General features: G+C 58.7%; 4 protein-coding genes across 16 annotated transcripts in view; 1 reads left to right on the plus strand and 3 right to left on the minus strand.

Annotated features, from left to right (window-relative positions):
• Positions 1 to 21,575, plus strand: part of LOC129133239 (ubiquitin-associated protein 2) — a 284,552-nt gene that overhangs the window by 155,548 nt on the left and 107,429 nt on the right. The window lies entirely within an intron of this gene.
• LOC143692071 (interferon-like) lies at positions 1,409 to 1,981 on the minus strand. The gene has a single exon (XM_077171611.1). It carries the CDS (start codon positions 1,979 to 1,981, stop codon positions 1,409 to 1,411), a length of 573 nt encoding a protein of 190 aa, XP_077027726.1.
• LOC143692072 (interferon-like) lies at positions 7,369 to 7,941 on the minus strand. The gene has a single exon (XM_077171612.1). The coding sequence runs from the start codon at positions 7,939 to 7,941 to the stop codon at positions 7,369 to 7,371; it is 573 nt and encodes a 190-aa protein (XP_077027727.1).
• Positions 19,289 to 19,861, minus strand: LOC143692073 (interferon-like). The gene has a single exon (XM_077171613.1). The coding sequence runs from the start codon at positions 19,859 to 19,861 to the stop codon at positions 19,289 to 19,291; it is 573 nt and encodes a 190-aa protein (XP_077027728.1).

A 21,575-nucleotide genomic window follows, 5' to 3' on the forward strand; every position in this document is an offset into this window, starting at 1 on the left:
GTAGCGAAGGTTTGCCAGCAGTTTCAGATGCCTTTCCAAAAGCGCAGAAAAGCTGGGGATCGCTGAGGAGGAATGTGGGCTGTGCAGAGATGTGCAAGGGGACGATTGCCATGGCCTCGTGGAGAAATGGTTGGATGGTTGCTAGGAGCACAGCATGGGCTTTGAAGGTTGGAGACTTTTGGGGCAAAGAGGCTGTGGAGGGGAGCGGATGTTTGTAGCCTTGTGCGTCAGCGATCTCCAGGCATGCCGCTGAAGTCGCGCGTGGCAGGTGCTGGGAGCCCCGCCTGAAGAATGGAGATCCCCAGGCCACTGTAGGGCCGGGTCAACTTTGAGACCATCTTAGCAACCTGAACTTAGTGTCCGAGTGCATGGCACGTGAAGAGGTTAATGCCTGAGTCGTGAGGGAACTTTCAGATGGAGTTGCTAGGCCACAGTGCATCGTTTTTGAAAGCTGGTGTCTGTCAGTCCAAATGCCCAAGAATGGGGTAGAAGGGAAGTATAAGCCCCGTTTTTAGAAAGGGAAAAGGAGAAGAGTGTGGGAAGTACGGAGCATTCAGGCTGAGCTGTGTGTGAGGCAAGAAGATGAGGCTGCTTCTCCGGGAGACTATGTTAAGGCCAATGGAAAAGCAAGAGGTGATTGGGAACAGGGAGCATGGCATTCCAAAGTGCAAAATCACCATTCCTGGCAGTTTTGGTGCTGTTCTATGCTTAGGGCTCCACAGCAGTGGTGGAGAGGGGAAAGGAAAGGGACCTGGTGTGCCTGGCTTTGTGCAAAGTGCTTGACGGTGTCCCGCATGACGTCGTTGTCTGTGAGTCAGAGGGCCATGGATTGGATGGATGGATGGATGGATGGATGGAGCAAGGTGTGGATAAAGCAGATGAGGTGCAGCGGTGCTCTTGAGCAGCCTTTGGGTGTTTTTCTTTTTGTGCTTCCATGGTGTTGGCCAAAGGCTGGCAGTGCTTTTGCACAGGGGCTGCTGCTTGGGCAGGCGGCGTTGAGAAGAGGGGTCGGGGGCTGTTTGCAGCAGGGCTTGGAGTAGGCGTTGGGCGGAGATGGCTTTCCCCTGGCGCAAAGAGTGCTTGCAGTGCTCGAGAGAGGAGAGGCAGTGGCAAGTGTTTTGTCATAAGTCTTTATTTGGACTGGCATAAATAAGTGAAGAGGTAGAAAAATAAATACGTGAATAAATAGAGAAATGAAATAAATAAGTCAATAAATAAGTCAATAAATAAGTGGAGAAGGTCTTTTGTCCATATCAGTATGAGCAGCGGAATCGCTGGAGACGCAGCGGTTGAAGGCTGCGGGTGCCGTGCGGTTGTTGCGGGCCTGTGTGCGGTCCCAGGTGAGAGGAGGCGTGGGGTTGGAGGTGGGTTTGGGGCGTCGGTGTGGCTGGGCGGGTGGGCGTTGGCGCTAGCGGCGCATGGCGCGTGTGAGGTTGTGGAGGTGCAGTAGAGAGGCACGAGCTTCGAGGCGGACGTGGTCCCAGGCGCAGGCGCTGTGGTTGTGGGCGTGCAGGAAGAGGTGGATGTCCCTGAAGTACTTGTTGATGGCGAGCAGCGGGTTGCGTGGTCCTTTGAAGGGCGTGGCGTTGTCGGGGAGGCATTGCTCCAGGTGGTGGATGTGGTGCTGCAGCTTGTTGAGGAGGTGGTTGCGAGTCTGGCCGGGCCAGTGCTGGCGGGTGCTGTTGGAGCTGAGGGTGTGGAAGAGGTGCTGCAGGATGCGCAGGGCGGTGGCGGCGGCTTGGTGGGGCTGCAGGTTGTGGTGGAGCAGGCTGGCGGGGAAGAAGGGCGGCTCTGGCAGGTGGCAGGGCTGCGTGTGGCCGACAGCCATGTCCTGGAGGAGGCGGAGAGCGTCGCCGGGGAAGGTGTCCTCGTGTGTCCAGAGGTGTTGGCAGGCCAGGGTGCCGGCCAGAGCGGTGAGGAGGAGCAGGAGGGCCGGGGCGGCGTGCGGCAGGCGTGGCTGTGTGGCTGTGGGCGCAAGCATGGTGAGTCTCTGTGGGTGCTGTTGGGTGCTGCTGGGCAGGAGGAGCCTGGTGAGGCTGGCTGGTGCTGCTGGTGGCTGTGCTTGGGGTGGCTCCGGGTGCGCGGCTTTGTATGCGAGGCCGCTTTCCCTTCATCGCTTTCCGATTGTCCGCAGTTTCTGCCTGTACTTTCCAGTCTGTACTGGTGGCTGTGTAGGTTTTGGGGAAGTGTTTGGTCGGGGTGTCCGTGGTCGGGGATTGTGGTGGCAGCGGCGTGCCGGCCTTGCGAAAGCTGTGTCTCGGAGGCGTCGTTGTCAGGTGTGGCGGAGTGGGCTCTTGGCTGTTGCCCTTCACCTGCCGGGCCAGCTGCGCGGTCCGTGCTGTGCTGCTGAGTCTCTCTTTGTGGCCAAGCATGCTTTCCACCCGCAAAGCCCTGCTGGTGGCTGTGGTGACTTTTCCTTTCACTTGGTGGCTTGCCTTTATTTTCATCTTAGCCGCTGTTTTCCTTTTGTGGTTGCAAGGCATGTGCGGTGATGTCAGTGGGCGGGGGCTGGCGTTTCCCCTGCTGGGGTCAATGCCCAGAGGCAGTGGCAGTGTTCAAGGGGCTGTGTGTGCACGTGGGCCTTGGAGGCCTGAGTGTGTCCTTGCACAGAGGCAGGGGCTCCAGCTGCTGTGTTTGGGAGGAGCCATCAACGAGGCAGGTGAGGAAGGCGGCGCAAGGGAGGGGCTTTGCTCTTCCTGTCGTGCTTGCTCCGCTGGCTGTGGCCCTGGAGCAAGGGTCCGGTTTGGAGATGCGTGGCCCAGTGGATGAGGCAGCCGCAGGGCCAAAGAGGACTGTCCCCCGTGAAAGCAATGGGGTTGTGTTTTGGGATTGCCAGAGCCCTCGCCTGCAAGAGCGTGTCCTGTTCAGGGCTCGTTGGTCCGTGCGAGGTGTGGCGTCCTTGGAGGGGATGGCTCTGAAGAGGCACGGGGGTCTAGAGGACATCACGTGGGAGCAAGAGGGCAGGGGCTGGGCTTCTGTGGCTGGAGTAGCGAAGGTTTGCCAGCAGTTTCAGATGCCTTTCCAAAAGCGCAGAAAAGCTGGGGATCGCTGAGGAGGAATGTGGGCTGTGCAGAGATGTGCAAGGGGACGATTGCCATGGCCTCGTGGAGAAATGGTTGGATGGTTGCTAGGAGCACAGCATGGGCTTTGAAGGTTGGAGACTTTTGGGGCAAAGAGGCTGTGGAGGGGAGCGGATGTTTGTAGCCTTGTGCGTCAGCGATCTCCAGGCATGCCGCTGAAGTCGCGCGTGGCAAGTGCTGGGAGCCCCGCCTGAAGAATGGAGATCCCCAGGCCACTGTAGGGCCGGGTCAACTTTGAGACCATGTTAGCAACTTGAACTTAGTGTCCGAGTGCATGGCACGTGAAGAGGTTAATGCCTGAGTCGTGAGGGAACTTTCAGATGGAGTTGCTAGGCCGCAGTGCATCGTTTTTGAAAGCTGGTGTCTGTCAGTCCAAATGCCCAAGAAGCGGTAGAAGGGAAGTATAAGCCCCGTTTTTAGAAAGGGAAAAGGAGAAGAGTGTGGGAAGTACGGAGCATTCAGGCTGAGCTGTGTGTGAGGCAAGAAGATGAGGCTGCTTCTCCGGGAGACTATGTTAAGGCCAATGGAAAAGCAAGAGGTGATTGGGAACAGGGAGCATGGCATTCCAAAGTGCAAAATCACCATTCCTGGCAGTTTTGGTGCTGTTCTATGCTTAGGGCTCCACAGCAGTGGTGGAGAGGGGCAAGGAAAGGGACCTGGTGTGCCTGGCTTTGTGCAAAGTGCTTGACGGTGTCCCGCATGACGTCGTTGTCTGTGAGTCAGAGGGCCATGGATTGGATGGATGGATGGATGGATGGAGCAAGGTGTGGATAAAGCAGATGAGGTGCAGCGGTGCTCTTGAGCAGCCTTTGGGTGTTTTTCTTTTTGTGCTTCCATGGTGTTGGCCAAAGGCTGGCAGTGCTTTTGCACAGGGGCTGCTGCTTGGGCAGGCGGCGTTGAGAAGAGGGGTCGGGGGCTGTTTGCAGCAGGGCTTGGAGTAGGCGTTGGGCGGAGATGGCTTTCCCCTGGCGCAAAGAGTGCTTGCAGTGCTCGAGAGAGGAGAGGCAGTGGCAAGTGTTTTGTCATAAGTCTTTATTTGGACTGGCATAAATAAGTGAAGAGGTAGAAAAAATAAATACGTGAATAAATAGAGAAATGAAATAAATAAGTCAATAAATAAGTCAATAAATAAGTGGAGAAGGTCTTTTGTCCATATCAGTATGAGCAGCGGAATCGCTGGAGACGCAGCGGTTGAAGGCTGCGGGTGCCGTGCGGTTGTTGCGGGCCTGTGTGCGGTCCCAGGTGAGAGGAGGCGTGGGGTTGGAGGTGGGTTTGGGGCGTCGGTGTGGCTGGGCGGGTGGGCGTTGGCGCTAGCGGCGCATGGCGCGTGTGAGGTTGTGGAGGTGCAGTAGAGAGGCACGAGCTTCGAGGCGGACGTGGTCCCAGGCGCAGGCGCTGTGGTTGTGGGCGTGCAGGAAGAGGTGGATGTCCCTGAAGTACTTGTTGATGGCGAGCAGCGGGTTGCGTGGTCCTTTGAAGGGCGTGGCGTTGTCGGGGAGGCATTGCTCCAGGTGGTGGATGTGGTGCTGCAGCTTGTTGAGGAGGTGGTTGCGAGCCTGGCCGGGCCAGTGCTGGCGGGTGCTGTTGGAGCTGAGGGTGTGGAAGAGGTGCTGCAGGATGCGCAGGGCGGTGGCGGCGGCTTGGTGGGGCTGCAGGTTGTGGTGGATCAGGCTGGCGGGGAAGAAGGGCGGCTCTGGCAGGTGGCAGGGCTGCGTGTGGCCGACAGCCATGTCCTGGAGGAGGCGGAGAGCGTCGCCGGGGAAGGTGTCCTCGTGTGTCCAGAGGTGTTGGCAGGCCAGGGTGCCGGCCAGAGCGGTGAGGAGGAGCAGGAGGGCCGGGGCGGCGTGCGGCAGGCGTGGCTGTGTGGCTGTGGGCGCAAGCATGGTGAGTCTCTGTGGGTGCTGTTGGGTGCTGCTGGGCAGGAGGAGCCTGGTGAGGCTGGCTGGTGCTGCTGGTGGCTGTGCTTGGGGTGGCTCCGGGTGCGCGGCTTTGTATGCGAGGCCGCTTTCCCTTCATCGCTTTCCGATTGTCCGCAGTTTCTGCCTGTACTTTCCAGTCTGTACTGGTGGCTGTGTAGGTTTTGGGGAAGTGTTTGGTCGGGGTGTCCGTGGTCGGGGATTGTGGTGGCAGCGGCGTGCCGGCCTTGCGAAAGCTGTGTCTCGGAGGCGTCGTTGTCAGGTGTGGCGGAGTGGGCTCTTGGCTGTTGCCCTTCACCTGCCGGGCCAGCTGCGCGGTCCGTGCTGTGCTGCTGAGTCTCTCTTTGTGGCCAAGCATGCTTTCCACCCGCAAAGCCCTGCTGGTGGCTGTGGTGACTTTTCCTTTCACTTGGTGGCTTGCCTTTATTTTCATCTTAGCCGCTGTTTTCCTTTTGTGGTTGCAAGGCATGTGCGGTGATGTCAGTGGGCGGGGGCTGGCGTTTCCCCTGCTGGGGTCAATGCCCAGAGGCAGTGGCAGTGTTCAAGGGGCTGTGTGTGCACGTGGGCCTTGGAGGCCTGAGTGTGTCCTTGCACAGAGGCAGGGGCTCCAGCTGCTGTGTTTGGGAGGAGCCATCAACGAGGCAGGTGAGGAAGGCGGCGCAAGGGAGGGGCTTTGCTCTTCCTGTCGTGCTTGCTCCGCTGGCTGTGGCCCTGGAGCAAGGGTCCGGTTTGGAGATGCGTGGCCCAGTGGATGAGGCAGCCGCAGGGCCAAAGAGGACTGTCCCCCGTGAAAGCAATGGGGTTGTGTTTTGGGATTGCCAGAGCCCTCGCCTGCAAGAGCGTGTCCTGTTCAGGGCTCGTTGGTCCGTGCGAGGTGTGGCGTCCTTGGAGGGGATGGCTCTGAAGAGGCACGGGGGTCTAGAGGACATCACGTGGGAGCAAGAGGGCAGGGGCTGGGCTTCTGTGGCTGGAGTAGCGAAGGTTTGCCAGCAGTTTCAGATGCCTTTCCAAAAGCGCAGAAAAGCTGGGGATCGCTGAGGAGGAATGTGGGCTGTGCAGAGATGTGCAAGGGGACGATTGCCATGGCCTCGTGGAGAAATGGTTGGATGGTTGCTAGGAGCACAGCATGGGCTTTGAAGGTTGGAGACTTTTGGGGCAAAGAGGCTGTGGAGGGGAGCGGATGTTTGTAGCCTTGTGCGTCAGCGATCTCCAGGCATGCCGCTGAAGTCGCGCGTGGCAGGTGCTGGGAGCCCCGCCTGAAGAATGGAGATCCCCAGGCCACTGTAGGGCCGGGTCAACTTTGAGACCATCTTAGCAACCTGAACTTAGTGTCCGAGTGCATGGCACGTGAAGAGGTTAATGCCTGAGTCGTGAGGGAACTTTCAGATGGAGTTGCTAGGCCACAGTGCATCGTTTTTGAAAGCTGGTGTCTGTCAGTCCAAATGCCCAAGAAGGGGTAGAAGGGAAGTATAAGCCCCGTTTTTAGAAAGGGAAAAGGAGAAGAGTGTGGGAAGTACGGAGCATTCAGGCTGAGCTGTGTGTGAGGCAAGAAGATGAGGCTGCTTCTCCGGGAGACTATGTTAAGGCCAATGGAAAAGCAAGAGGTGATTGGGAACAGGGAGCATGGCATTCCAAAGTGCAAAATCACCATTCCTGGCAGTTTTGGTGCTGTTCTATGCTTAGGGCTCCACAGCAGTGGTGGAGAGGGGCAAGGAAAGGGACCTGGTGTGCCTGGCTTTGTGCAAAGTGCTTGACGGTGTCCCGCATGACGTCGTTGTCTGTGAGTCAGAGGGCCATGGATTGGATGGATGGATGGATGGCGCAAGGTATGGATAAAGCAGATGAGGTGCAGCGGTGCTCTTGAGCAGCCTTTGGGTGTTTTTCTTTTTGTGCTTCCATGGTGTTGGCCAAAGGCTGGCAGTGCTTTTGCACAGGGGCTGCTGCTTGGGCAGGCGGCGTTGAGAAGAGGGGTCGGGGGCTGTTTGCAGCAGGGCTTGGAGTAGGCGTTGGGCGGAGATGGCTTTCCCCTGGCACAAAGAGTGCTTGCAGTGCTCGAGAGAGGAGAGGCAGTGGCAAGTGTTTTGTCATAAGTCTTTATTTGGACTGGCATAAATAAGTGAAGAGGTAGAAAAAATAAATACGTGAATAAATAGAGAAATGAAATAAATAAGTCAATAAATAAGTCAATAAATAAGTGGAGAAGGTCTTTTGTCCATATCAGTATGAGCAGCGGAATCGCTGGAGACGCAGCGGTTGAAGGCTGCGGGTGCCGTGCGGTTGTTGCGGGCCTGTGTGCGGTCCCAGGTGAGAGGAGGCGTGGGGTTGGAGGTGGGTTTGGGGCGTCGGTGTGGCTGGGCGGGTGGGCGTTGGCGCTAGCGGCGCATGGCGCGTGTGAGGTTGTGGAGGTGCAGTAGAGAGGCACGAGCTTCGAGGCGGACGTGGTCCCAGGCGCAGGCGCTGTGGTTGTGGGCGTGCAGGAAGAGGTGGATGTCCCTGAAGTACTTGTTGATGGCGAGCAGCGGGTTGCGTGGTCCTTTGAAGGGCGTGGCGTTGTCGGGGAGGCATTGCTCCAGGTGGTGGATGTGGTGCTGCAGCTTGTTGAGGAGGTGGTTGCGAGTCTGGCCGGGCCAGTGCTGGCGGGTGCTGTTGGAGCTGAGGGTGTGGAAGAGGTGCTGCAGGATGCGCAGGGCGGTGGCGGCGGCTTGGTGGGGCTGCAGGTTGTGGTGGAGCAGGCTGGCGGGGAAGAAGGGCGGCTCTGGCAGGTGGCAGGGCTGCGTGTGGCCGACAGCCATGTCCTGGAGGAGGCGGAGAGCGTCGCCGGGGAAGGTGTCCTCGTGTGTCCAGAGGTGTTGGCAGGCCAGGGTGCCGGCCAGAGCGGTGAGGAGGAGCAGGAGGGCCGGGGCGGCGTGCGGCAGGCGTGGCTGTGTGGCTGTGGGCGCAAGCATGGTGAGTCTCTGTGGGTGCTGTTGGGTGCTGCTGGGCAGGAGGAGCTTGGTGAGGCTGGCTGGTGCTGCTGGTGGCTGTGCTTGGGGTGGCTCCGGGTGCGCGGCTTTGTATGCGAGGCCGCTTTCCCTTCATCGCTTTCCGATTGTCCGCAGTTTCTGCCTGTACTTTCCAGTCTGTACTGGTGGCTGTGTAGGTTTTGGGGAAGTGTTTGGTCGGGGTGTCCGTGGTCGGGGATTGTGGTGGCAGCGGCGTGCCGGCCTTGCGAAAGCTGTGTCTCGGAGGCGTCGTTGTCAGGTGTGGCGGAGTGGGCTCTTGGCTGTTGCCCTTCACCTGCCGGGCCAGCTGCGCGGTCCGTGCTGTGCTGCTGAGTCTCTCTTTGTGGCCAAGCATGCTTTCCACCCGCAAAGCCCTGCTGGTGGCTGTGGTGACTTTTCCTTTCACTTGGTGGCTTGCCTTTATTTTCATCTTAGCCGCTGTTTTCCTTTTGTGGTTGCAAGGCATGTGCGGTGATGTCAGTGGGCGGGGGCTGGCGTTTCCCCTGCTGGGGTCAATGCCCAGAGGCAGTGGCAGTGTTCAAGGGGCTGTGTGTGCACGTGGGCCTTGGAGGCCTGAGTGTGTCCTTGCACAGAGGCAGGGGCTCCAGCTGCTGTGTTTGGGAGGAGCCATCAACGAGGCAGGTGAGGAAGGCGGCGCAAGGGAGGGGCTTTGCTCTTCCTGTCGTGCTTGCTCCGCTGGCTGTGGCCCTGGAGCAAGGGTCCGGTTTGGAGATGCGTGGCCCAGTGGATGAGGCAGCCGCAGGGCCAAAGAGGACTGTCCCCCGTGAAAGCAATGGGGTTGTGTTTTGGGATTGCCAGAGCCCTCGCCTGCAAGAGCGTGTCCTGTTCAGGGCTCGTTGGTCCGTGCGAGGTGTGGCGTCCTTGGAGGGGATGGCTCTGAAGAGGCACGGGGGTCTAGAGGACATCACGTGGGAGCAAGAGGGCAGGGGCTGGGCTTCTGTGGCTGGAGTAGCGAAGGTTTGCCAGCAGTTTCAGATGCCTTTCCAAAAGCGCAGAAAAGCTGGGGATCGCTGAGGAGGAATGTGGGCTGTGCAGAGATGTGCAAGGGGACGATTGCCATGGCCTCGTGGAGAAATGGTTGGATGGTTGCTAGGAGCACAGCATGGGCTTTGAAGGTTGGAGACTTTTGGGGCAAAGAGGCTGTGGAGGGGAGCGGATGTTTGTAGCCTTGTGCGTCAGCGATCTCCAGGCATGCCGCTGAAGTCGCGCGTGGCAAGTGCTGGGAGCCCCGCCTGAAGAATGGAGATCCCCAGGCCACTGTAGGGCCGGGTCAACTTTGAGACCATGTTAGCAACTTGAACTTAGTGTCCGAGTGCATGGCACGTGAAGAGGTTAATGCCTGAGTCGTGAGGGAACTTTCAGATGGAGTTGCTAGGCCGCAGTGCATCGTTTTTGAAAGCTGGTGTCTGTCAGTCCAAATGCCCAAGAAGCGGTAGAAGGGAAGTATAAGCCCCGTTTTTAGAAAGGGAAAAGGAGAAGAGTGTGGGAAGTACGGAGCATTCAGGCTGAGCTGTGTGTGAGGCAAGAAGATGAGGCTGCTTCTCCGGGAGACTATGTTAAGGCCAATGGAAAAGCAAGAGGTGATTGGGAACAGGGAGCATGGCATTCCAAAGTGCAAAATCACCATTCCTGGCAGTTTTGGTGCTGTTCTATGCTTAGGGCTCCACAGCAGTGGTGGAGAGGGGCAAGGAAAGGGACCTGGTGTGCCTGGCTTTGTGCAAAGTGCTTGACGGTGTCCCGCATGACGTCGTTGTCTGTGAGTCAGAGGGCCATGGATTGGATGGATGGATGGATGGATGGAGCAAGGTGTGGATAAAGCAGATGAGGTGCAGCGGTGCTCTTGAGCAGCCTTTGGGTGTTTTTCTTTTTGTGCTTCCATGGTGTTGGCCAAAGGCTGGCAGTGCTTTTGCACAGGGGCTGCTGCTTGGGCAGGCGGCGTTGAGAAGAGGGGTCGGGGGCTGTTTGCAGCAGGGCTTGGAGTAGGCGTTGGGCGGAGATGGCTTTCCCCTGGCGCAAAGAGTGCTTGCAGTGCTCGAGAGAGGAGAGGCAGTGGCAAGTGTTTTGTCATAAGTCTTTATTTGGACTGGCATAAATAAGTGAAGAGGTAGAAAAAATAAATACGTGAATAAATAGAGAAATGAAATAAATAAGTCAATAAATAAGTCAATAAATAAGTGGAGAAGGTCTTTTGTCCATATCAGTATGAGCAGCGGAATCGCTGGAGACGCAGCGGTTGAAGGCTGCGGGTGCCGTGCGGTTGTTGCGGGCCTGTGTGCGGTCCCAGGTGAGAGGAGGCGTGGGGTTGGAGGTGGGTTTGGGGCGTCGGTGTGGCTGGGCGGGTGGGCGTTGGCGCTAGCGGCGCATGGCGCGTGTGAGGTTGTGGAGGTGCAGTAGAGAGGCACGAGCTTCGAGGCGGACGTGGTCCCAGGCGCAGGCGCTGTGGTTGTGGGCGTGCAGGAAGAGGTGGATGTCCCTGAAGTACTTGTTGATGGCGAGCAGCGGGTTGCGTGGTCCTTTGAAGGGCGTGGCGTTGTCGGGGAGGCATTGCTCCAGGTGGTGGATGTGGTGCTGCAGCTTGTTGAGGAGGTGGTTGCGAGCCTGGCCGGGCCAGTGCTGGCGGGTGCTGTTGGAGCTGAGGGTGTGGAAGAGGTGCTGCAGGATGCGCAGGGCGGTGGCGGCGGCTTGGTGGGGCTGCAGGTTGTGGTGGATCAGGCTGGCGGGGAAGAAGGGCGGCTCTGGCAGGTGGCAGGGCTGCGTGTGGCCGACAGCCATGTCCTGGAGGAGGCGGAGAGCGTCGCCGGGGAAGGTGTCCTCGTGTGTCCAGAGGTGTTGGCAGGCCAGGGTGCCGGCCAGAGCGGTGAGGAGGAGCAGGAGGGCCGGGGCGGCGTGCGGCAGGCGTGGCTGTGTGGCTGTGGGCGCAAGCATGGTGAGTCTCTGTGGGTGCTGTTGGGTGCTGCTGGGCAGGAGGAGCCTGGTGAGGCTGGCTGGTGCTGCTGGTGGCTGTGCTTGGGGTGGCTCCGGGTGCGCGGCTTTGTATGCGAGGCCGCTTTCCCTTCATCGCTTTCCGATTGTCCGCAGTTTCTGCCTGTACTTTCCAGTCTGTACTGGTGGCTGTGTAGGTTTTGGGGAAGTGTTTGGTCGGGGTGTCCGTGGTCGGGGATTGTGGTGGCAGCGGCGTGCCGGCCTTGCGAAAGCTGTGTCTCGGAGGCGTCGTTGTCAGGTGTGGCGGAGTGGGCTCTTGGCTGTTGCCCTTCACCTGCCGGGCCAGCTGCGCGGTCCGTGCTGTGCTGCTGAGTCTCTCTTTGTGGCCAAGCATGCTTTCCACCCGCAAAGCCCTGCTGGTGGCTGTGGTGACTTTTCCTTTCACTTGGTGGCTTGCCTTTATTTTCATCTTAGCCGCTGTTTTCCTTTTGTGGTTGCAAGGCATGTGCGGTGATGTCAGTGGGCGGGGGCTGGCGTTTCCCCTGCTGGGGTCAATGCCCAGAGGCAGTGGCAGTGTTCAAGGGGCTGTGTGTGCACGTGGGCCTTGGAGGCCTGAGTGTGTCCTTGCACAGAGGCAGGGGCTCCAGCTGCTGTGTTTGGGAGGAGCCATCAACGAGGCAGGTGAGGAAGGCGGCGCAAGGGAGGGGCTTTGCTCTTCCTGTCGTGCTTGCTCCGCTGGCTGTGGCCCTGGAGCAAGGGTCCGGTTTGGAGATGCGTGGCCCAGTGGATGAGGCAGCCGCAGGGCCAAAGAGGACTGTCCCCCGTGAAAGCAATGGGGTTGTGTTTTGGGATTGCCAGAGCCCTCGCCTGCAAGAGCGTGTCCTGTTCAGGGCTCGTTGGTCCGTGCGAGGTGTGGCGTCCTTGGAGGGGATGGCTCTGAAGAGGCACGGGGGTCTAGAGGACATCACGTGGGAGCAAGAGGGCAGGGGCTGGGCTTCTGTGGCTGGAGTAGCGAAGGTTTGCCAGCAGTTTCAGATGCCTTTCCAAAAGCGCAGAAAAGCTGGGGATCGCTGAGGAGGAATGTGGGCTGTGCAGAGATGTGCAAGGGGACGATTGCCATGGCCTCGTGGAGAAATGGTTGGATGGTTGCTAGGAGCACAGCATGGGCTTTGAAGGTTGGAGACTTTTGGGGCAAAGAGGCTGTGGAGGGGAGCGGATGTTTGTAGCCTTGTGCGTCAGCGATCTCCAGGCATGCCGCTGAAGTCGCGCGTGGCAGGTGCTGGGAGCCCCGCCTGAAGAATGGAGATCCCCAGGCCACTGTAGGGCCGGGTCAACTTTGAGACCATCTTAGCAACCTGAACTTAGTGTCCGAGTGCATGGCACGTGAAGAGGTTAATGCCTGAGTCGTGAGGGAACTTTCAGATGGAGTTGCTAGGCCACAGTGCATCGTTTTTGAAAGCTGGTGTCTGTCAGTCCAAATGCCCAAGAAGGGGTAGAAGGGAAGTATAAGCCCCGTTTTTAGAAAGGGAAAAGGAGAAGAGTGTGGGAAGTACGGAGCATTCAGGCTGAGCTGTGTGTGAGGCAAGAAGATGAGGCTGCTTCTCCGGGAGACTATGTTAAGGCCAATGGAAAAGCAAGAGGTGATTGGGAACAGGGAGCATGGCATTCCAAAGTGCAAAATCACCATTCCTGGCAGTTTTGGTGCTGTTCTATGCTTAGGGCTCCACAGCAGTGGTGGAGAGGGGCAAGGAAAGGGACCTGGTGTGCCTGGCTTTGTGCAAAGTGCTTGACGGTGTCCCGCATGACGTCGTTGTCTGTGAGTCAGAGGGCCATGGATTGGATGGATGGATGGATGGCGCAAGGTATGGATAAAGCAGATGAGGTGCAGCGGTGCTCTTGAGCAGCCTTTGGGTGTTTTTCTTTTTGTGCTTCCATGGTGTTGGCCAAAGGCTGGCAGTGCTTTTGCACAGGGGCTGCTGCTTGGGCAGGCGGCGTTGAGAAGAGGGGTCGGGGGCTGTTTGCAGCAGGGCTTGGAGTAGGCGTTGGGCGGAGATGGCTTTCCCCTGGCACAAAGAGTGCTTGCAGTGCTCGAGAGAGGAGAGGCAGTGGCAAGTGTTTTGTCATAAGTCTTTATTTGGACTGGCATAAATAAGTGAAGAGGTAGAAAAAATAAATACGTGAATAAATAGAGAAATGAAATAAATAAGTCAATAAATAAGTCAATAAATAAGTGGAGAAGGTCTTTTGTCCATATCAGTATGAGCAGCGGAATCGCTGGAGACGCAGCGGTTGAAGGCTGCGGGTGCCGTGCGGTTGTTGCGGGCCTGTGTGCGGTCCCAGGTGAGAGGAGGCGTGGGGTTGGAGGTGGGTTTGGGGCGTCGGTGTGGCTGGGCGGGTGGGCGTTGGCGCTAGCGGCGCATGGCGCGTGTGAGGTTGTGGAGGTGCAGTAGAGAGGCACGAGCTTCGAGGCGGACGTGGTCCCAGGCGCAGGCGCTGTGGTTGTGGGCGTGCAGGAAGAGGTGGATGTCCCTGAAGTACTTGTTGATGGCGAGCAGCGGGTTGCGTGGTCCTTTGAAGGGCGTGGCGTTGTCGGGGAGGCATTGCTCCAGGTGGTGGATGTGGTGCTGCAGCTTGTTGAGGAGGTGGTTGCGAGCCTGGCCGGGCCAGTGCTGGCGGGTGCTGTTGGAGCTGAGGGTGTGGAAGAGGTGCTGCAGGATGCGCAGGGCGGTGGCGGCGGCTTGGTGGGGCTGCAGGTTGTGGTGGATCAGGCTGGCGGGGAAGAAGGGCGGCTCTGGCAGGTGGCAGGGCTGCGTGTGGCCGACAGCCATGTCCTGGAGGAGGCGGAGAGCGTCGCCGGGGAAGGTGTCCTCGTGTGTCCAGAGGTGTTGGCAGGCCAGGGTGCCGGCCAGAGCGGTGAGGAGGAGCAGGAGGGCCGGGGCGGCGTGCGGCAGGCGTGGCTGTGTGGCTGTGGGCGCAAGCATGGTGAGTCTCTGTGGGTGCTGTTGGGTGCTGCTGGGCAGGAGGAGCCTGGTGAGGCTGGCTGGTGCTGCTGGTGGCTGTGCTTGGGGTGGCTCCGGGTGCGCGGCTTTGTATGCGAGGCCGCTTTCCCTTCATCGCTTTCCGATTGTCCGCAGTTTCTGCCTGTACTTTCCAGTCTGTACTGGTGGCTGTGTAGGTTTTGGGGAAGTGTTTGGTCGGGGTGTCCGTGGTCGGGGATTGTGGTGGCAGCGGCGTGCCGGCCTTGCGAAAGCTGTGTCTCGGAGGCGTCGTTGTCAGGTGTGGCGGAGTGGGCTCTTGGCTGTTGCCCTTCACCTGCCGGGCCAGCTGCGCGGTCCGTGCTGTGCTGCTGAGTCTCTCTTTGTGGCCAAGCATGCTTTCCACCCGCAAAGCCCTGCTGGTGGCTGTGGTGACTTTTCCTTTCACTTGGTGGCTTGCCTTTATTTTCATCTTAGCCGCTGTTTTCCTTTTGTGGTTGCAAGGCATGTGCGGTGATGTCAGTGGGCGGGGGCTGGCGTTTCCCCTGCTGGGGTCAATGCCCAGAGGCAGTGGCAGTGTTCAAGGGGCTGTGTGTGCACGTGGGCCTTGGAGGCCTGAGTGTGTCCTTGCACAGAGGCAGGGGCTCCAGCTGCTGTGTTTGGGAGGAGCCATCAACGAGGCAGGTGAGGAAGGCGGCGCAAGGGAGGGGCTTTGCTCTTCCTGTCGTGCTTGCTCCGCTGGCTGTGGCCCTGGAGCAAGGGTCCGGTTTGGAGATGCGTGGCCCAGTGGATGAGGCAGCCGCAGGGCCAAAGAGGACTGTCCCCCGTGAAAGCAATGGGGTTGTGTTTTGGGATTGCCAGAGCCCTCGCCTGCAAGAGCGTGTCCTGTTCAGGGCTCGTTGGTCCGTGCGAGGTGTGGCGTCCTTGGAGGGGATGGCTCTGAAGAGGCACGGGGGTCTAGAGGACATCACGTGGGAGCAAGAGGGCAGGGGCTGGGCTTCTGTGGCTGGAGTAGCGAAGGTTTGCCAGCAGTTTCAGATGCCTTTCCAAAAGCGCAGAAAAGCTGGGGATCGCTGAGGAGGAATGTGGGCTGTGCAGAGATGTGCAAGGGGACGATTGCCATGGCCTCGTGGAGAAATGGTTGGATGGTTGCTAGGAGCACAGCATGGGCTTTGAAGGTTGGAGACTTTTGGGGCAAAGAGGCTGTGGAGGGGAGCGGATGTTTGTAGCCTTGTGCGTCAGCGATCTCCAGGCATGCCGCTGAAGTCGCGCGTGGCAAGTGCTGGGAGCCCCGCCTGAAGAATGGAGATCCCCAGGCCACTGTAGGGCCGGGTCAACTTTGAGACCATGTTAGCAACTTGAACTTAGTGTCCGAGTGCATGGCACGTGAAGAGGTTAATGCCTGAGTCGTGAGGGAACTTTCAGATGGAGTTGCTAGGCCGCAGTGCATCGTTTTTGAAAGCTGGTGTCTGTCAGTCCAAATGCCCAAGAAGCGGTAGAAGGGAAGTATAAGCCCCGTTTTTAGAAAGGGAAAAGGAGAAGAGTGTGGGAAGTACGGAGCATTCAGGCTGAGCTGTGTGTGAGGCAAGAAGATGAGGCTGCTTCTCCGGGAGACTATGTTAAGGCCAATGGAAAAGCAAGAGGTGATTGGGAACAGGGAGCATGGCATTCCAAAGTGCAAAATCACCATTCCTGGCAGTTTTGGTGCTGTTCTATGCTTAGGGCTCCACAGCAGTGGTGGAGAGGGGCAAGGAAAGGGACCTGGTGTGCCTGGCTTTGTGCAAAGTGCTTGACGGTGTCCCGCATGACGTCGTTGTCTGTGAGTCAGAGGGCCATGGATTGGATGGATGGATGGATGGATGGAGCAAGGTGTGGATAAAGCAGATGAGGTGCAGCGGTGCTCTTGAGCAGCCTTTGGGTGTTTTTCTTTTTGTGCTTCCATGGTGTTGGCCAAAGGCTGGCAGTGCTTTTGCACAGGGGCTGCTGCTTGGGCAGGCGGCGTTGAGAAGAGGGGTCGGGGGCTGTTTGCAGCAGGGCTTGGAGTAGGCGTTGGGCGGAGATGGCTTTCCCCTGGCGCAAAGAGTGCTTGCAGTGCTCGAGAGAGGAGAGGCAGTGGCAAGTGTTTTGTCATAAGTCTTTATTTGGACTGGCATAAATAAGTGAAGAGGTAGAAAAAATAAATACGTGAATAAATAGAGAAATGAAATAAATAAGTCAATAAATAAGTCAATAAATAAGTGGAGAAGGTCTTTTGTCCATATCAGTATGAGCAGCGGAATCGCTGGAGACGCAGCGGTTGAAGGCTGCGGGTGCCGTGCGGTTGTTGCGGGCCTGTGTGCGGTCCCAGGTGAGAGGAGGCGTGGGGTTGGAGGTGGGTTTGGGGCGTCGGTGTGGCTGGGCGGGTGGGCGTTGGCGCTAGCGGCGCATGGCGCGTGTGAGGTTGTGGAGGTGCAGTAGAGAGGCACGAGCTTCGAGGCGGACGTGGTCCCAGGCGCAGGCGCTGTGGTTGTGGGCGTGCAGGAAGAGGTGGATGTCCCTGAAGTACTTGTTGATGGCGAGCAGCGGGTTGCGTGGTCCTTTGAAGGGCGTGGCGTTGTCGGGGAGGCATTGCTCCAGGTGGTGGATGTGGTGCTGCAGCTTGTTGAGGAGGTGGTTGCGAGCCTGGCCGGGCCAGTGCTGGCGGGTGCTGTTGGAGCTGAGGGTGTGGAAGAGGTGCTGCAGGATGCGCAGGGCGGTGGCGGCGGCTTGGTGGGGCTGCAGGTTGTGGTGGATCAGGCTGGCGGGGAAGAAGGGCGGCTCTGGCAGGTGGCAGGGCTGCGTGTGGCCGACAGCCATGTCCTGGAGGAGGCGGAGAGCGTCGCCGGGGAAGGTGTCCTCGTGTGTCCAGAGGTGTTGGCAGGCCAGGGTGCCGGCCAGAGCGGTGAGGAGGAGCAGGAGGGCCGGGGCGGCGTGCGGCAGGCGTGGCTGTGTGGCTGTGGGCGCAAGCATGGTGAGTCTCTGTGGGTGCTGTTGGGTGCTGCTGGGCAGGAGGAGCCTGGTGAGGCTGGCTGGTGCTGCTGGTGGCTGTGCTTGGGGTGGCTCCGGGTGCGCGGCTTTGTATGCGAGGCCGCTTTCCCTTCATCGCTTTCCGATTGTCCGCAGTTTCTGCCTGTACTTTCCAGTCTGTACTGGTGGCTGTGTAGGTTTTGGGGAAGTGTTTGGTCGGGGTGTCCGTGGTCGGGGATTGTGGTGGCAGCGGCGTGCCGGCCTTGCGAAAGCTGTGTCTCGGAGGCGTCGTTGTCAGGTGTGGCGGAGTGGGCTCTTGGCTGTTGCCCTTCACCTGCCGGGCCAGCTGCGCGGTCCGTGCTGTGCTGCTGAGTCTCTCTTTGTGGCCAAGCATGCTTTCCACCCGCAAAGCCCTGCTGGTGGCTGTGGTGACTTTTCCTTTCACTTGGTGGCTTGCCTTTATTTTCATCTTAGCCGCTGTTTTCCTTTTGTGGTTGCAAGGCATGTGCGGTGATGTCAGTGGGCGGGGGCTGGCGTTTCCCCTGCTGGGGTCAATGCCCAGAGGCAGTGGCAGTGTTCAAGGGGCTGTGTGTGCACGTGGGCCTTGGAGGCCTGAGTGTGTCCTTGCACAGAGGCAGGGGCTCCAGCTGCTGTGTTTGGGAGGAGCCATCAACGAGGCAGGTGAGGAAGGCGGCGCAAGGGAGGGGCTTTGCTCTTCCTGTCGTGCTTGCTCCGCTGGCTGTGGCCCTGGAGCAAGGGTCCGGTTTGGAGATGCGTGGCCCAGTGGATGAGGCAGCCGCAGGGCCAAAGAGGACTGTCCCCCGTGAAAGCAATGGGGTTGTGTTTTGGGATTGCCAGAGCCCTCGCCTGCAAGAGCGTGTCCTGTTCAGGGCTCGTTGGTCCGTGCGAGGTGTGGCGTCCTTGGAGGGGATGGCTCTGAAGAGGCACGGGGGTCTAGAGGACATCACGTGGGAGCAAGAGGGCAGGGGCTGGGCTTCTGTGGCTGGAGTAGCGAAGGTTTGCCAGCAGTTTCAGATGCCTTTCCAAAAGCGCAGAAAAGCTGGGGATCGCTGAGGAGGAATGTGGGCTGTGCAGAGATGTGCAAGGGGACGATTGCCATGGCCTCGTGGAGAAATGGTTGGATGGTTGCTAGGAGCACAGCATGGGCTTTGAAGGTTGGAGACTTTTGGGGCAAAGAGGCTGTGGAGGGGAGCGGATGTTTGTAGCCTTGTGCGTCAGCGATCTCCAGGCATGCCGCTGAAGTCGCGCGTGGCAGGTGCTGGGAGCCCCGCCTGAAGAATGGAGATCCCCAGGCCACTGTAGGGCCGGGTCAACTTTGAGACCATCTTAGCAACCTGAACTTAGTGTCCGAGTGCATGGCACGTGAAGAGGTTAATGCCTGAGTCGTGAGGGAACTTTCAGATGGAGTTGCTAGGCCACAGTGCATCGTTTTTGAAAGCTGGTGTCTGTCAGTCCAAATGCCCAAGAAGGGGTAGAAGGGAAGTATAAGCCCCGTTTTTAGAAAGGGAAAAGGAGAAGAGTGTGGGAAGTACGGAGCATTCAGGCTGAGCTGTGTGTGAGGCAAGAAGATGAGGCTGCTTCTCCGGGAGACTATGTTAAGGCCAATGGAAAAGCAAGAGGTGATTGGGAACAGGGAGCATGGCATTCCAAAGTGCAAAATCACCATTCCTGGCAGTTTTGGTGCTGTTCTATGCTTAGGGCTCCACAGCAGTGGTGGAGAGGGGCAAGGAAAGGGACCTGGTGTGCCTGGCTTTGTGCAAAGTGCTTGACGGTGTCCCGCATGACGTCGTTGTCTGTGAGTCAGAGGGCCATGGATTGGATGGATGGATGGATGGCGCAAGGTATGGATAAAGCAGATGAGGTGCAGCGGTGCTCTTGAGCAGCCTTTGGGTGTTTTTCTTTTTGTGCTTCCATGGTGTTGGCCAAAGGCTGGCAGTGCTTTTGCACAGGGGCTGCTGCTTGGGCAGGCGGCGTTGAGAAGAGGGGTCGGGGGCTGTTTGCAGCAGGGCTTGGAGTAGGCGTTGGGCGGAGATGGCTTTCCCCTGGCACAAAGAGTGCTTGCAGTGCTCGAGAGAGGAGAGGCAGTGGCAAGTGTTTTGTCATAAGTCTTTATTTGGACTGGCATAAATAAGTGAAGAGGTAGAAAAAATAAATACGTGAATAAATAGAGAAATGAAATAAATAAGTCAATAAATAAGTCAATAAATAAGTGGAGAAGGTCTTTTGTCCATATCAGTATGAGCAGCGGAATCGCTGGAGACGCAGCGGTTGAAGGCTGCGGGTGCCGTGCGGTTGTTGCGGGCCTGTGTGCGGTCCCAGGTGAGAGGAGGCGTGGGGTTGGAGGTGGGTTTGGGGCGTCGGTGTGGCTGGGCGGGTGGGCGTTGGCGCTAGCGGCGCATGGCGCGTGTGAGGTTGTGGAGGTGCAGTAGAGAGGCACGAGCTTCGAGGCGGACGTGGTCCCAGGCGCAGGCGCTGTGGTTGTGGGCGTGCAGGAAGAGGTGGATGTCCCTGAAGTACTTGTTGATGGCGAGCAGCGGGTTGCGTGGTCCTTTGAAGGGCGTGGCGTTGTCGGGGAGGCATTGCTCCAGGTGGTGGATGTGGTGCTGCAGCTTGTTGAGGAGGTGGTTGCGAGTCTGGCCGGGCCAGTGCTGGCGGGTGCTGTTGGAGCTGAGGGTGTGGAAGAGGTGCTGCAGGATGCGCAGGGCGGTGGCGGCGGCTTGGTGGGGCTGCAGGTTGTGGTGGAGCAGGCTGGCGGGGAAGAAGGGCGGCTCTGGCAGGTGGCAGGGCTGCGTGTGGCCGACAGCCATGTCCTGGAGGAGGCGGAGAGCGTCGCCGGGGAAGGTGTCCTCGTGTGTCCAGAGGTGTTGGCAGGCCAGGGTGCCGGCCAGAGCGGTGAGGAGGAGCAGGAGGGCCGGGGCGGCGTGCGGCAGGCGTGGCTGTGTGGCTGTGGGCGCAAGCATGGTGAGTCTCTGTGGGTGCTGTTGGGTGCTGCTGGGCAGGAGGAGCTTGGTGAGGCTGGCTGGTGCTGCTGGTGGCTGTGCTTGGGGTGGCTCCGGGTGCGCGGCTTTGTATGCGAGGCCGCTTTCCCTTCATCGCTTTCCGATTGTCCGCAGTTTCTGCCTGTACTTTCCAGTCTGTACTGGTGGCTGTGTAGGTTTTGGGGAAGTGTTTGGTCGGGGTGTCCGTGGTCGGGGATTGTGGTGGCAGCGGCGTGCCGGCCTTGCGAAAGCTGTGTCTCGGAGGCGTCGTTGTCAGGTGTGGCGGAGTGGGCTCTTGGCTGTTGCCCTTCACCTGCCGGGCCAGCTGCGCGGTCCGTGCTGTGCTGCTGAGTCTCTCTTTGTGGCCAAGCATGCTTTCCACCCGCAAAGCCCTGCTGGTGGCTGTGGTGACTTTTCCTTTCACTTGGTGGCTTGCCTTTATTTTCATCTTAGCCGCTGTTTTCCTTTTGTGGTTGCAAGGCATGTGCGGTGATGTCAGTGGGCGGGGGCTGGCGTTTCCCCTGCTGGGGTCAATGCCCAGAGGCAGTGGCAGTGTTCAAGGGGCTGTGTGTGCACGTGGGCCTTGGAGGCCTGAGTGTGTCCTTGCACAGAGGCAGGGGCTCCAGCTGCTGTGTTTGGGAGGAGCCATCAACGAGGCAGGTGAGGAAGGCGGCGCAAGGGAGGGGCTTTGCTCTTCCTGTCGTGCTTGCTCCGCTGGCTGTGGCCCTGGAGCAAGGGTCCGGTTTGGAGATGCGTGGCCCAGTGGATGAGGCAGCCGCAGGGCCAAAGAGGACTGTCCCCCGTGAAAGCAATGGGGTTGTGTTTTGGGATTGCCAGAGCCCTCGCCTGCAAGAGCGTGTCCTGTTCAGGGCTCGTTGGTCCGTGCGAGGTGTGGCGTCCTTGGAGGGGATGGCTCTGAAGAGGCACGGGGGTCTAGAGGACATCACGTGGGAGCAAGAGGGCAGGGGCTGGGCTTCTGTGGCTGGAGTAGCGAAGGTTTGCCAGCAGTTTCAGATGCCTTTCCAAAAGCGCAGAAAAGCTGGGGATCGCTGAGGAGGAATGTGGGCTGTGCAGAGATGTGCAAGGGGACGATTGCCATGGCCTCGTGGAGAAATGGTTGGATGGTTGCTAGGAGCACAGCATGGGCTTTGAAGGTTGGAGACTTTTGGGGCAAAGAGGCTGTGGAGGGGAGCGGATGTTTGTAGCCTTGTGCGTCAGCGATCTCCAGGCATGCCGCTGAAGTCGCGCGTGGCAAGTGCTGGGAGCCCCGCCTGAAGAATGGAGATCCCCAGGCCACTGTAGGGCCGGGTCAACTTTGAGACCATGTTAGCAACTTGAACTTAGTGTCCGAGTGCATGGCACGTGAAGAGGTTAATGCCTGAGTCGTGAGGGAACTTTCAGATGGAGTTGCTAGGCCGCAGTGCATCGTTTTTGAAAGCTGGTGTCTGTCAGTCCAAATGCCCAAGAAGCGGTAGAAGGGAAGTATAAGCCCCGTTTTTAGAAAGGGAAAAGGAGAAGAGTGTGGGAAGTACGGAGCATTCAGGCTGAGCTGTGTGTGAGGCAAGAAGATGAGGCTGCTTCTCCGGGAGACTATGTTAAGGCCAATGGAAAAGCAAGAGGTGATTGGGAACAGGGAGCATGGCATTCCAAAGTGCAAAATCACCATTCCTGGCAGTTTTGGTGCTGTTCTATGCTT

Source organism: Agelaius phoeniceus, chromosome Z (genome assembly GCF_051311805.1).
Source record: "Agelaius phoeniceus isolate bAgePho1 chromosome Z, bAgePho1.hap1, whole genome shotgun sequence".
Lineage (NCBI taxonomy): Eukaryota > Metazoa > Chordata > Aves > Passeriformes > Icteridae > Agelaius > Agelaius phoeniceus.